Raw genomic sequence first — 13,711 nt, forward strand, 5'->3', positions numbered from 1 at the left:
ATACATCTCCTCACCCTATATACTGAGATGTGGGATATATGTTTTTTCTATTAGTCACCTATTGACTAACCTTCAGGGGGTGAATTAGGAATATAGTTTTACTTTTGGAAGTAATAAAGTTTATTTTTTTCCTTTTGTCAACAAACATGAGGAATGACAAGAGACAACCTATTTAAGAAGATTCAATTTTGATTAAAACTATTCCAACATTATAAAAAAACCTTCTCCCCTATGTGATGCCTCTGATGTTTATTAACAGTTGATTTCCAAGTAAAATATTATCCACATTAAGAAAATGAAAAAAGCTTCTCCCCTGTGTGACTTGATGTCAAAGAAGAAGTGATCTCCGGTTAAAACATTTCCCACATTCTGAACAGGAAAAAGTCTTCTCCCCTATGTGGGTTCTTTGAATCAAGATTTATTTTTCCATTTAAAACATTTCCCACATTCTGAGCAAGAATATGGCTTCTCTGCTGTATGAATTCTCTCACATGTAACAAGATTTGAACTCTGAGTAAAACATTTCTCACATTCTGAACATCAAAAAGACTTCTCTCCTGTGTGAGTTCTTTGGTGTTAATCAAGATTCCCTTTCTGGTTAAAACATTTCCCACATTCTGAGCATGAAAAAGGCTTCTCTCCTTTGTGAGTTTTTTGGTGTTTAACAAGATTCCCGTTATGGTTAAAACATTTTCCACATTCTGAACATAAAAAAGGCTTCTCCCCTGTGTGAGTTTTTTGGTGTTTAACAAGATTCCCGTTATGGTTAAAACATTTTCCACATTCTGAACAGGAAAAAGGCTTCTCCCCTGTGTGAGTTAATTGGTGTGTAACAAAATGTGATTTGTTGTTAAAAGATTTCCCACATTCTGAACATGAAAAAAGCTTCTCTCCTGTGTGAATTCTCTGGTGGGTAACAAGATTCCCTTTATGGTTAAAACATTTTCCACATTCTGAACAGCAAAAAGGCTTTTCTCCTGTGTGAGTTAATTGGTGTGTAACAAAATGTGATTTGGTGTTAAAAGATTTCCCACATTCTGAACATGAAAAAGGCTTCTCCCCTGTGTGAGTTCTATGGTGATTAACCAATTGTGATTTTGAGTTAAAACATTTCCCACATTCTGAACAGTAAAAAGGCTTCTCCCCTGTGTGAGTTCTATGGTGATTAACCAATTGTGATTTCCAGTTAAAACATTTTCCACATTCAGAACATGAAAAAGGCTTCGCCCCTGTGTGAGTTCTTTGGTGTGTAACAAAATGTGATTTCTTGTTAAAACATTTCCCACATTCTGAACATGAAAATGACTTCTTTGCTTTAGGAGCAGTTTGTTTTTTAATGCCTCTTTTGTGACTTTGATTTTCCTTAGTAGTCAGTAATGAATCAGAAGATGGGACCTGTTTCATAGGATCAGATGACAGATCTTTTCTGTGAATGGATGATGATATATCTGGAGTAATAGCAATCACTTCAGTTGTTCGTTGTAGGATTTCAAGATCATCAGATTTAAAAATTGAAGATGTCAGCTGTCCCTCTGATCTCCTGGTACAGTCATCTGCTAAGATAAGAAAAAAATTTTTTTATAAAATATCCTTGAGTTTTATATTTTTGAATATTTCTACTTAAACTGTCCATAAAAATGGCAAGCTATGTAAAAAACTTTAATTATTTACCAAGACAATGACAGTTCACCGTCTAATAGAAAACCTTGTTGGATGAACCAGCAGTGTGTGGTGTTCAACTGTTGGTTCATTCTGCCTCCCAAATATCGAATAAAAAGAAACCAATCAATGTTATGTAGGTGAAAATAATACCAATTCTCATCTCACAAAAACAAGTCCCCACTCAGGTCCATCATCTGTCATTGGAAAAACAGAGGTTCCCACACTATTAGTGGCTCAAAGGCTGTTGAAAAGCAACAGGGTTTCTATAAACCAATCCAGCAAAATCCGCTCTCACTTCGGAGTCTTGCAGTGTGTGCAAACAACATTTAGGATCCCTGTATTTAGCAATATTATAGTGAGAATAACCCACTTAATTTGCGGTGTCTCCTGGAGCACAATCTGGGCACTATGTGCTGGGTAAGAAAATGGCAAATGTGTAATTTTCACTCTCCAACATCCACTGCGTGTTAATTTACGGAAAGTTGCTGTGGAGTCAAAATATTCACTCCTCCTACACATGTGGTCAAAATTGCTGGTACCCCTCATTTACTGACAGAAAAACACACAATGGTCACAGGAATAACTTGAATCTGACAAAAGTAATAATAAATCAAAAATCTATGAAAATGAACAAATGAAAGTCAGACATTGCTTTCCAACCATGATTCCACAGAATTTCAAAAAAAAAATAAAACTAATGAAATAGGCCTGGACAGAAACTATGGTACCCTTAACGTACCCGCTTCATGACCTCCAACGGTAGATAGACATCGGCGCTAGCAGGGCTTTGTGCAATGCCAATGTTTGTCTACGGTCAGCGGTTTTATGCTCATCGGGACCCCCACATACCATATAACGAGGGGATTCCACCACACAACGCTTGCTGTGACCCCGTGCGCATCGAGACCTGATTGGTTCAGGTCCTGATGACGTCAGCCTCACACTAGCCAATGAGACAAATCACTAGGAGAGTTTGTTGTAGCAGCGAACTTTCCCGGGCGATCTGCCTCATAAAAACACTGTTTCTCCTCAGATCTCCTGTCAGTGAGAGATTAGAGGAGAAACAGTGTTACAAGAGCTGCTGCCAACAGCTGTGTCAGTCAGCGATTGTGCTATAAAGTAAAAAAACAGATAAGGCAGGTTAGGGTTAGTGCTATAGTTAGGGTTAGTGTTGGGGCTAAAGTCAGGGTTAATTTTAAGGTTTATCCTAAAGTTAGAGGTAGGCTAAAGAATTAGGCTTTTCTCAATTGTCTCCCCAATAATTTGGTCACGTCATAGTTTTCTATTTATGGAAAAAATAAATAAAATAAAATGGCCCGTCAGTATTATAGTGCAGAGGAGGCTTATACACTTTTATGTTCTGACAGCGAAGCAAGTGCAGTGTCAGATGGCGATGTGGATTTCGAGGGCTTTAGTAGCAGCGACAGTGATAGCTCAGAAATGAGCAGTGATTCTGGTCCATCCTCACACACAAGGACCAGTACAACAAGAAGGACAAATAGCGCTTCTGGAGAAATGTCTCCAACTCAGGGAACAATGCCCAGTACTAGCGCTGTCCCTAGTGCTCGTGAATTGGCGCACACCAATGTCCAAGGGGCTTTGCCTCTTGATGTAGCATTTCCCAGATGGGAGGCTTCGGATTCGGCTACTCCATTCATCCCTAATTTTAATGCCATTCCTGGTATAAATGTGGAGGTGGAAAATTTTGGAACAATTATTTTTTTAATTTCTTTCTGACAGATAGCTAGAGCATATTGTCCTACAAATTTATATGTGTCCCAATTCATCAGCCAGAATCCACGATCCTATTATGCTAGGTCACATTTATGGACAAACTAATGTCCTAGAAATGAAAACATTTTTAGGACTGACATTCGCTATGGGGCTTTTTAAAAAACGAGCATTCGGTCCTATTGGTCCAACCGCCCTGTTCAAGCCACCCCTATGTTTTCTGCCATTCTTCCTAGGACCCGTTATGAAATGCTCATGAGATTTTGGCATTTTAACGACAATAGTCAATGCCTGCCCAGAAATGCCCCAGAACATGACTGACTATTCAAAATCAGACCCATCATCGAAGACTTGACAGAAAAGTTCTTAAAGCTCTACACCCCAACAGAAAACATTTCCATTGATGAGTCCCTTGTAAAATTCAAAGGAAGTCTGCACCTCAAGCCATTTATTCCTTCTAAGAGGGCAAGGTTCGGAATAAAGCTCTATAAAATGTGCGAGAGTTCAACCATATGCACATCAGCATTTCACATTTAAGAGGGGAAAGATAGCCAACTACACCCACCAGGATGCCCTACTTATCTGGGGACATCTGGAAAAAAGGTTTGGGAGCTGATAACTCAATTTTTACAAAAAGGCTCCAATCTGTATGTTGACAACTACTACACCAGCATACCTCTAGTTGAACATAACATAGGGGCTTGTGGGACCATTCGCAAAAACCATCAGGGGTTTCCACAATCATTGGTCAGCAAAAAGTTCCGAAAGGGGCAGTCAGGGGCTTTACACAATGGAGAGCTGCTTGCCCTTAATATTAAGGATAAATAAAATATTTTTATCCTGAGCTCGATCCACACAGATGCCACAAGGGCCACTGCAGACCAACAGGGATCCACTACTCCAAAACCTGTTTTTATTCATTGACTACAACAAATATATGGGGGTGTGGACCTTGCAGATCAGGTTCTACAACCATACCAGGTATCAAGAAAATCATAGATCTGGTATAAAAAGTTAGTCATGTATTTGTTTCAGGTGGCCACATATAATTCTTTTACGTTATACAAAAAAGCCGGAAATGCAGATACTTTCCTTGATTATCAGGAAAAGGTCACTGAAAATCTTGTTTTTGAAAATTTTGTCCCCGCCAATCCTTTAGAATGTGAAGATGTGAGAAGACTCACTGAGCGACATTTTATTGCACTCATCCCAGCAACTGAAACAAGAAAGAACCCCCAGAGACGATGTCGTGTATGTTCCAAGAGAGGAATGAGGCATGATCCCCGCTATTATTACCCACAATGCCCATCTCTGCCAGCCTTATGCCTCCATGACTGCTTTACAATCTTCCACACAGAACCACGTTTTTGAACTGTTTTGACATTCAAGCATTTGGTTTATTTAGTGACAGACACATTTGAGTAGAGCTGACGTAACAATTTCCGGGGGTAGGTGGGGGGAGGTCTCCAGAGACACAAGCTGGGCACAATATATTGGGCACTACAATGACATTTTTGCTGTGAAACTTCTACTATGAGTTTCTGGAAATCATCCATGTAGTGAAAATGGTCACTATATCCATAGATGAATTCCCAGAGGGGTGTCATTTCCAACATGGGGTCACTTCAGGGGGGATTCTGTTGTTCTGGCACTTAGCGGCTCTCCAAAGTGCATTAACAGCAGAATCCCCCCTGAAGTGACCCCATTTTGGAAATGACACCCTTCTGGGAATTGGAAACGACCCCCCTCTGTGAATTCATCTCTGGGTGTAGTGACCATTTACCTATCTATATATTTTCCAATGTAAAATATGGGGTTAAAACAACATTTTAGTGGTAAAAATGTAATTATTTTTCTTCACCGCCCAATGGTATAATTTCCTATGGAACAGCTGTGGTGTCAGTATGCTCACTGCACCACTAGAAGAATTCATTCAGGGAAGTATTTGGTAAAATGCAGTCACTTTTGGGGGCTTATGCTTATCTGGCATCTCAGGGGCTCTGACAATGTGACATGTCACCCACAAACAATTCCAGCAAAATCTGCTCTCCAATATGGCACTCCTTCCCTTCTGAGCTCTGCCATGCGCCCAAACAGTGGTTTACCCCCACATATGGGGTGTCAGAATACTCAGGGCAAATTGCACAACAACTTTTGCGGTCCAATTTCTCCTGTTACCCTTTGGATAAAAAATGGAGGGCGAAAAGATCTTTTTTTTTTTTTTAAAAAATATGATTTTTTATTTTCACGTTTCTACGTAATTAACTTCTGTGATGCACTTGGGGGTTCAAAGAGCCCACCACACATCTAGATAAGCTCCTTGGGGGTCTAGTTTAAAAAATGGAGTCACGTGTTGGGGGTTTTCACTGTTTAAACACGTCTGGGGCTCTGACAATTTGACATGTCACCTACAAACAATTCCAGCAAAATCTGCTCTCCAATATGGCGCTTCTTCCCTTCCAAGCATTGCCATGCGCCCAAACAGTAGTATTCTCCCACAAGTGGGGTATAGGCGATCTCAGGAGAAATTACACAACAAATTGTATGGAGCAATTTCTCCTGTTACCCTTATCAAAATGCAAAATATGGGGCAAAAAATGAATTATTTGTGAAAAATGTTATTTTTTTTATTTCGACGACTCTAAGTTATAAACTTCTGTGAAGCACCTGTGGATTCAAGGTGCTCAATACACATCTGGATAAGTTCCCTAAAGCTGTCTAGTCTCCAAAATGGTGTCACTTATTGGGGGTTTCCACTGTTTAGGCAGATCAGGGGCTCTCCAAACGCGACATGGCAACTGCTAATTATTACAGCATATTTTACATTCAAAAAATCAAATGGCGTGCCTTCCCTTCCGAGCCCTGCCGTGTGCCCAAACAGTAGATTTCCCCGAAATATGGGGTATAGGCATGCTCAGGAGAAATTGCAAAACAAAATGTATAGTCCATTTTCTCCTATTACCCTTACGAAAGTAAAAAAAAATTAGGTCTAAAGGAAAATTTTTGTGATGGTGGGATCTGACACTGATGTTCCTTGAGCTTGAAGTTCACCTTTTGTTTAGAAGTTTTTCTGGGCTCTTTTGTTACCATTCATATTATTCATCTCTTTGATGTGCCATGAATTTTCCTCCTGCGGCCACGTCCAGGGAGGTTGGCTACAGTCCCATGGAGCTTAAATTTCTGAATAATATGTGCAGCTGTAGTCACAGGAACATGAAGCTGCTTGGAGATGGTCTTATAACTTTTACCTGTAACATGTTTGTCTATAATTTTCTTTCTAATCTCCTGAGACAACTCTTTCCTTCACTTCCTCTGGTCCATGTTGAGTGTGATACACACCATGTCACCACACAGCACAGTGAGGATCTGTAGCCTCTATACAGGCCACTCACTGATTCCAGGATTGTAGACACCTGTGATGATAATTAGTGGACACACCAGGATTTATCATGTCCCTTTTGTCACATTATTTTCAGGGGTTCCATCGTTTCTGTCCAGGCCTATTTCATGAGTTTCATTTTTTTTTAAATTCTGTGGAAGCATGGTGGAAAAGCAATGTCTGACTTTCATTTGTTCATTTTCATAGATTTTTTATTCATTATTACTTTTGTCAGATTCAAGTTATTTCTGTGACCATTGTGGGTTTTTCTGTCATTAAACGAGGGGTACCAACAATTTTGACCACGTGTGTATAGATTATAACCATCAGTGAATTAGTTTATAACATGGAATCACTTTATGGGGATTTCTACTATTCTGTTTTTCTGTCATTTAGTTATATTAGGGCTTCTGCATATGGTGTGTCCAATCTCATCTGGGATCTGTTCCTGCTGTCCAGCTGGAGTAATCTGCTCCCTACTTCAGCCAATTGGAAAGTACCACACCCTACTAAAGCGCAAAGCACATGGCCGGAATCTGCCAGATACAGCGCTGTTCCCCTCTGGTTCAGTCCTCTGTGCTCAGCTTGCGGCTTGTGTATTTGTTTCCTGCTGTGACCGTGGCCCGTTTAGGGTGGTTTCACATTAGCGCTTTTTAAGCGCACGCACGGCCGGGGGTAGCTCCGCCCCCGAGCCGGCTCTCTGCCCGGCGTGCCCGCCCCTTGCTTGTAGCGCCGCCTCCTAGCGCACAGCGGCGCCTGCGATCGGCGCACCCTATCTTTAGCATAGGGTGCGCAGATCGTGCGCAGGCCGTGCGCTAGTTGCGCTTTGACATGCGCTGCGCACTTTTGACGGTGCGCCGTGCGCGCCAAAATCAAACTTTTCGGATTTTGGCGCGCACGGCGCACCGTCAAAAGTGCGCAGCGCAGGTCAAAGCGCAACTAGCGCACGGCCTGCGCACGATCTGCGCACCCTATGCTAAAGATAGGGTGCGCCGATCGCAGGCGCCGCTGTGCGCTAGGAGGCGGCGCTACAAGCAAGGGGCGGGCACGCCGGGCAGAGAGCCGGCTCGGGGGCGGAGCTACCCCCGGCCTTGCGTGCGCTTAAAAAGCGCTAATGTGAAACCACCCTTACTGACTACTCTTGTGTCTTCTGATTCTGTATTCTGTCCTTCTGGTTCTGACCCAGCTACCTGACTATTCTTCTTGGCATCTAACACCACAGAATAGCAGGTAACACCATGGTCCCAGTGTAAGGTCAGATTCCATGTGAGGGTGTTAAAGGGCGATGAGCAAGGCAATCCTTGGGATATGGAAAGCAGAGAAGATAGTGACAACCAGCAAAGTAAGAGATAGAGGTTACTGGACAGGCACCGCTGGTGACATTTTGCTGGATGTAATTTTTTTTCTAAGCCTCACAATAGCCACAATATTATAGGCATTATCACGAATAATATCAATGCTATTATATGCATTATGTAATAATGGGGGGCAGGTCAGTGAGGGATCAGCGACCTGTCATAAGCCAATACAGAGGAATATGTAATCAGCACACCTCATAAAGCTCCGCCCACAGCCCCGCCCACAGCCCCACCCCAGATCACGAGAATCTCATTAATTGAAAACTACAAATACAGATTACACAACAGTAAACCAGAGTTGCCCTCATTTATGGTGGACCATTGGAGCTACTATGGATCCGGAGCAGAAGATTAGAGAAAATAATATTGCTCCCCATTTCAGGAGAGATTTTGCAGTAATCTGAATTCCTTAGGATCAAAAACAATGTAATTTATGACGTGGAGTGACTCCATGACACCAGGACTGGAGCCAACACATCTCCTGCAGGCGGGAATAAATGTATATTACAGCCACCAGCCACGCACAGCTTAGAGCGGAGAGTTGTGAAATACTCGCCAGGATTGGAGTACTGCGAGTACCAAATCCTAACGAGTATACTCGCTCATCCCTAGGAACCATGAGACATTCAGCAGCACAGAAGGGAGAGAACGGAGATTCATCCGATAAGATCTCAGGGATCTAGGAAGCCAACAGCATCATTACCCTCCGCTTTCTCTTACAGGCCCATCATAATTTTTTTTTCAAGTGATTTTCTATCTTGTCAGCACATTCTACGTACGCTGTCATTTGGCTTTATAGTTACAGATCTGGGCAGGTAACGGTCAGCATTTTGAGGTGGATGGATCCTCCAGGTTCTAAGTTCTATAGAAAAGGGCTTTCAATGCCCAAAGAAATTTGAACAGTTTTGGGTGGAGGAGAATGTTGTGGTCTAGAGGCAAAATGGTGATCATGGTAATACGGCCGGACTACACCACCGATAAAGCAGCCACAGCCGGTGACTGAGAGGAATCTGTGACTTCTCTGCATTCAGTGGTTACTACTCACCTGGGTAGTCATATGTGGGAATCTCCTCTTTACACCACTCATCACCCCTCACATATGTCTCTGTAGTATTAATATGGGTCAGATCTTCACCCTGAAACAAATATTGTAAAAGTCACAGACAGATGGAGAAGTCCCATCTATGATCAGCTCTAATCCTGCCATCTCCACCGTTCTCATTACACAAGTATAAAACACATAATACTGGTGGAAAAAACAAGACTGAGCACAAGACCTTCACAGCCGTCTACACATCATAGGGGAGATCTCCTGACACCTTCTCTCCATCTACCTGATGATCCTGAGGAGCACTGGGATCTTCTTGGTTACAGTCCTGTGGAAGAAGAGGATGGGGACATCTCTCTGGTGTTGTCCTCTTACTGGATAGATCTGGAGGAAACACATACAGGGACTGAATTCATTCTCTACATACAGATAATTATAGGCTGCGTGTATTTAGTCCTGTCTATTACCTGGTGATGTGAGGGGCTGGGGAACCTCCATTATGACGTTCTTGTACAGATCTCTGTGTCTTTCTAAATACTCCCACTCCTCCATGGAGAAATAGACAGCGACATCCTGACACCTTATAGGAACCTGACACATACAATGATACCGTCATCCCCCGATCCCTTCATAGTGTTACTGTATAATGTCCCAGCATTCCCAGCAGTGTCACCTCTCCAGTCAGCAGCTCCATCATCTTGTAGATGAGTTCTAGGATCTTCTGCTCATTGATGTCCTCATGGATCAGGGGGTGAGGTGGAGGCCCCGTGATTGGGCTCAGGGGTCTTCCCCATCCCTCAGACACAGGGTCCTGACAGCGATCACTAGAGGTCTTCTTCACCACTGTGTAATCCTGGTTATGGAGAGACACATTAATAAATCTCACTACAGACATTTCCAGAGTCCTCACCTCTCCAGTTCTGTCCATCTGTTATTCCCATAGATAAGAATGATGTAATGTGACATCATCAGAATCTCTCACCTCTCCAGTGAGACGGAAGAGGATCTCTAGGGTGAGGTGTAACATCCTCTCCGCCATCTTGTCTCTGTCCATATCCATCCTTGATGGGTAAATCAGGAAAATTCTCTTCTGTAGAAGATCTTCACTGAGAGGATCCGATATTGTAGAGACCTGAATGAGAAGAAGATGATCCGATGTAACATCATAAGAATCCTGTGTAATAATACAATTACTGGAGATAATAGGGGAAACATATGAGGAGATTTATTATCTTACAGGGTTTAGTTTTCTCCCCTGACATCTACTAATAAAACCTATATATTTAGGCCACAGACAACAAGCAGTTTCCTCCTCGGAGTCGGCAGCTGAACACGTTCCTCATAGACTCATCTTCCATAACGCTAATTCTCGTCTCATTACCGACACTGGAATCGGCATTAGCAATACTGCAGGAGATATTCATTACACGCGACATGAGAAATAACTCCTTCATGATGAGGACGACATCTTCATCTTCTACTGCGGCTCTAGAGACAGATGTGGCCAGAGTCGGTCACTGCCTCCATCCCCACCGGCCGTCTATATGAAGGTTTCCCGTCTTCCCCGCACTGGAATCTTCTCTCCCGTTAGATCTCAGCTCTGAGTCACACACAGAAGTTTGAGGCTTTTCTGGAAGAACAGGACAGGAGAGATCTGAGGCCGATGTCTCCATGTACAGGGTTTCCCCTCGGGATAAGAGGCTTTTCTATCCCTTTCCCCCAATTAGAGGGGACACCTGTGGATATCGGGGTCTTTACCGGCTGCAGTCCTGGGGGGATTTACTCGGTAACGTGGACGTTGGACAAACGTCACCATCAATTCCCATCAGAGTGAAGGAACATCGCTCCTCTATTCAGCTCTATGGATCCCGGATGAAATCCACTGCGGCCCCTGCAAGAAAAGAGCGAAGTCTGGTGAGACCCCCGAGGCCGGAGATTTCTACAGCTGCTCTGTGCGCACAGGACCTGTGATGAGGTCACAGGAGGGGAGGAGTCAGGGGGTCACATGATCAGGGGCCTCAGTGTGTGCAGGACTCTGCTGTGCTGGTTGTCATGGTGCTGGATGAGGGGAAGTTTCTGTGTGGGGTCAGGAGGGGTTTACAGGGTGGATGTAGCAGAGCCGTGTGTACGAGGTGTACGGAGCGGAGCCGTGTGTGTACGAGGTGTACGGAGCTGAGCCGTGTGTGTACGAGGTGTACGGAGCGGAGCCGTGTGTGTACGAGGTGTACGGAGCGGAGCCGTGTGTGTACGAGGTGTACGGAGCGGAGCCGCGTGTGTACGAGGTGTACGGAGCAGAGCCGCGTGTGTACGAGGTGTACGGAGCGGAGCCGTGTGTGTACGAGGTGTACGGAGCGGAGCCGTGTGTGTACGAGGTGTACGGAGCGGAGCCGCGTGTGTACGAGGTGTACGGAGTGGAGCCGTGTGTGTACGAGGTGTACGGAGTGGAGCCGTGTGTGTACGAGCTGTACGGAGCGGAGCCGTGTGTGTACGAGGTGTACGGAGCAGAGCCGTGTGTGTACAAGGTGTATGGAGCGGAGCCATGTTTGTGTGGACCCCTCTGTGTTCTCTGTATACCCCCAGCTTCGGTCGCAGACCCTTCAGTGTGCCCTGTATGCACCCATATTCCCCCATCTTTGGGCGCAGACCCCTGTGTTCAGTGTATACACCTGTATACCCCCAGCTTCAGTCTCAGAGCCCTGTGTTTATGCTGTATACACCCGTATACCCCCAGCTTTGGTTGCAAACCCCTCTGTGTACGCTGTATACACCTGTATACCCCCAGGTTTGGTCGCAGACACCTCTGTGTACGCTGTATACACCCGTATACCCCCAGCTTCGGTTGCAGACCCCTGTGTACACTATATACACCCGTATACTCCCAGCTTTGGTTGCAGACCCCTGTGTACACTGTATACACCCGTATACCCCCAGCTTCAGTCTCAGAGCCCTGTGTTTATGCTGTATACACCCGTATACCCCCAGCTTTGGTTGCAAACCCCTCTGTGTACGCTGTATACACCGTACACCCCCAGATTCGGCCACAGCCCCCTGTGTTCACTGTATGCACCCGTATATATCCCCAGTTTTGGTTGCAGACCCCTGTGTACACTATATACACCCGTATACTCCCAGCTTTGGTTGCAGACCCCTGTGTACACTGTATACACCCGTATACCCCCAGCTTCAGTCTCAGAGCCCTGTGTTTATGCTGTATACACCCGTATACCCCCAGCTTTGGTTGCAAACCCCTCTGTGTACGCTGTATACACCGTACACCCCCAGATTCGGCCACAGCCCCCTGTGTTCACTGTATGCACCTGTATATATCCCCAGTTTTGGTCGCAGACCCCTGTGTATGCTGTATACACCCGTATACCCCCAGGTTCGGTCGCAGACCCCTGTGTACGCTGTATACACCCATATACCCCCAGCTTCCGTCATAGATCCCTCTGTGTATGCTGTATACACCCGTATATCCCCAGCTTCGGTAACAGACCCCTGTGTACGTTATATACACCTGTATACCCCCAGCTTTGGTCACAGACCCCCCTGTGTATGCTGTATACACCCGTATACCCCCAGCTTCAGTCATAGACCCTTCTGTGTATGCTGTATACACCCGTATATCCCCAGCTTCGGTCGCAGACCCCTCTGTGTACGCTGCATACACCGTATACCCCCAGATTCGGTCACAGCCCCCTGTGTTCACTGTATACACCCGTATACCCCCAGGTTCGGTCGCAGATCCCTGTGTACGCTGTATACACCTGTATTCCCCCAGCTTTGGTCACAGACCCCCCTGTGTACGCTGTATACACCAGTATACCCCCAGCTTCAGTCATAGACCATGATCAGCTCTACCCTCGCCTACTGTATTATCACCCATCCCTTGTAGATTGTGAGCCTTCGCGGGCAGGGTCCTCTCTCCTCCTGTACCAGTTATGACTTGTATTGTTTAACATTATTGTACTTGTTTTTATTATGTACACCCCTCCTTACATGTAAAGCTCCATGGAATAAATAGTGCTATAACAATAAATAATAATAATAGACCCCTCTGTGTATGCTGTATACACCCGTATACCCCCAGCTTCGGTCACAGATCCCTGTGTACTCTGTATACACCTGTATACCCCCAGCTTTGGTCGCAGACCCCTCTGTGTATGCTGTATACACCCGTATACCCCCAGCTTCGGTCACAGACCCCTCTGTGTATGCTGTATACACCCGTATACCCCCAGCTTCGGTCACAGACCCTGCATCTCTCACACTGTAGAACTGACGCCGGACACACACGGTAAAACTGCAGTCGTCGGTCTCTCATCTCTCGCACTTATACTGATAACATAAGATGGAGTCAGCCGAACCCTCCTACAAAACGTGAGAACAAAGTCATAGAATCATAGAACCATAGAATCGTAGAGTTGGAAGGGACCTCCTGGGCCATCTGGTCCAACCCCCTGCTCAAAGCAGGATTCGCTAAATCATCCCAGTCAGATGTCTGTCCAGCCTCTGTTTGAAGACTTCCATTGA

At 44.8% G+C, this 13,711-nt stretch overlaps 1 protein-coding gene across 1 annotated transcript; it reads right to left on the minus strand.

Moving 5' to 3' along the window:
- Positions 1-234: 234 nt before the first annotated feature.
- On the minus strand, positions 235-9,253 carry LOC141078253 (uncharacterized). Its single transcript, XM_073565076.1, has 2 exons — positions 9,176-9,253; positions 235-1,553 (listed from the first exon to the last, which is right to left on the minus strand). The coding sequence occupies exon 2, from the start codon at positions 1,402-1,404 to the stop codon at positions 577-579; it is 828 nt and encodes a 275-aa protein (XP_073421177.1). The 5' UTR covers positions 1,405-1,553; positions 9,176-9,253; the 3' UTR covers positions 235-576.
- Positions 9,254-13,711: the final 4,458 nt, after the last annotated feature.

The sequence above is a fragment of the Dendrobates tinctorius genome, unplaced genomic scaffold (assembly GCF_039654945.1).
Source record: "Dendrobates tinctorius isolate UK_male_01 unplaced genomic scaffold, ASM3965494v1 ptg000532l, whole genome shotgun sequence".
NCBI classification, from domain to species: domain Eukaryota; kingdom Metazoa; phylum Chordata; class Amphibia; order Anura; family Dendrobatidae; genus Dendrobates; species Dendrobates tinctorius.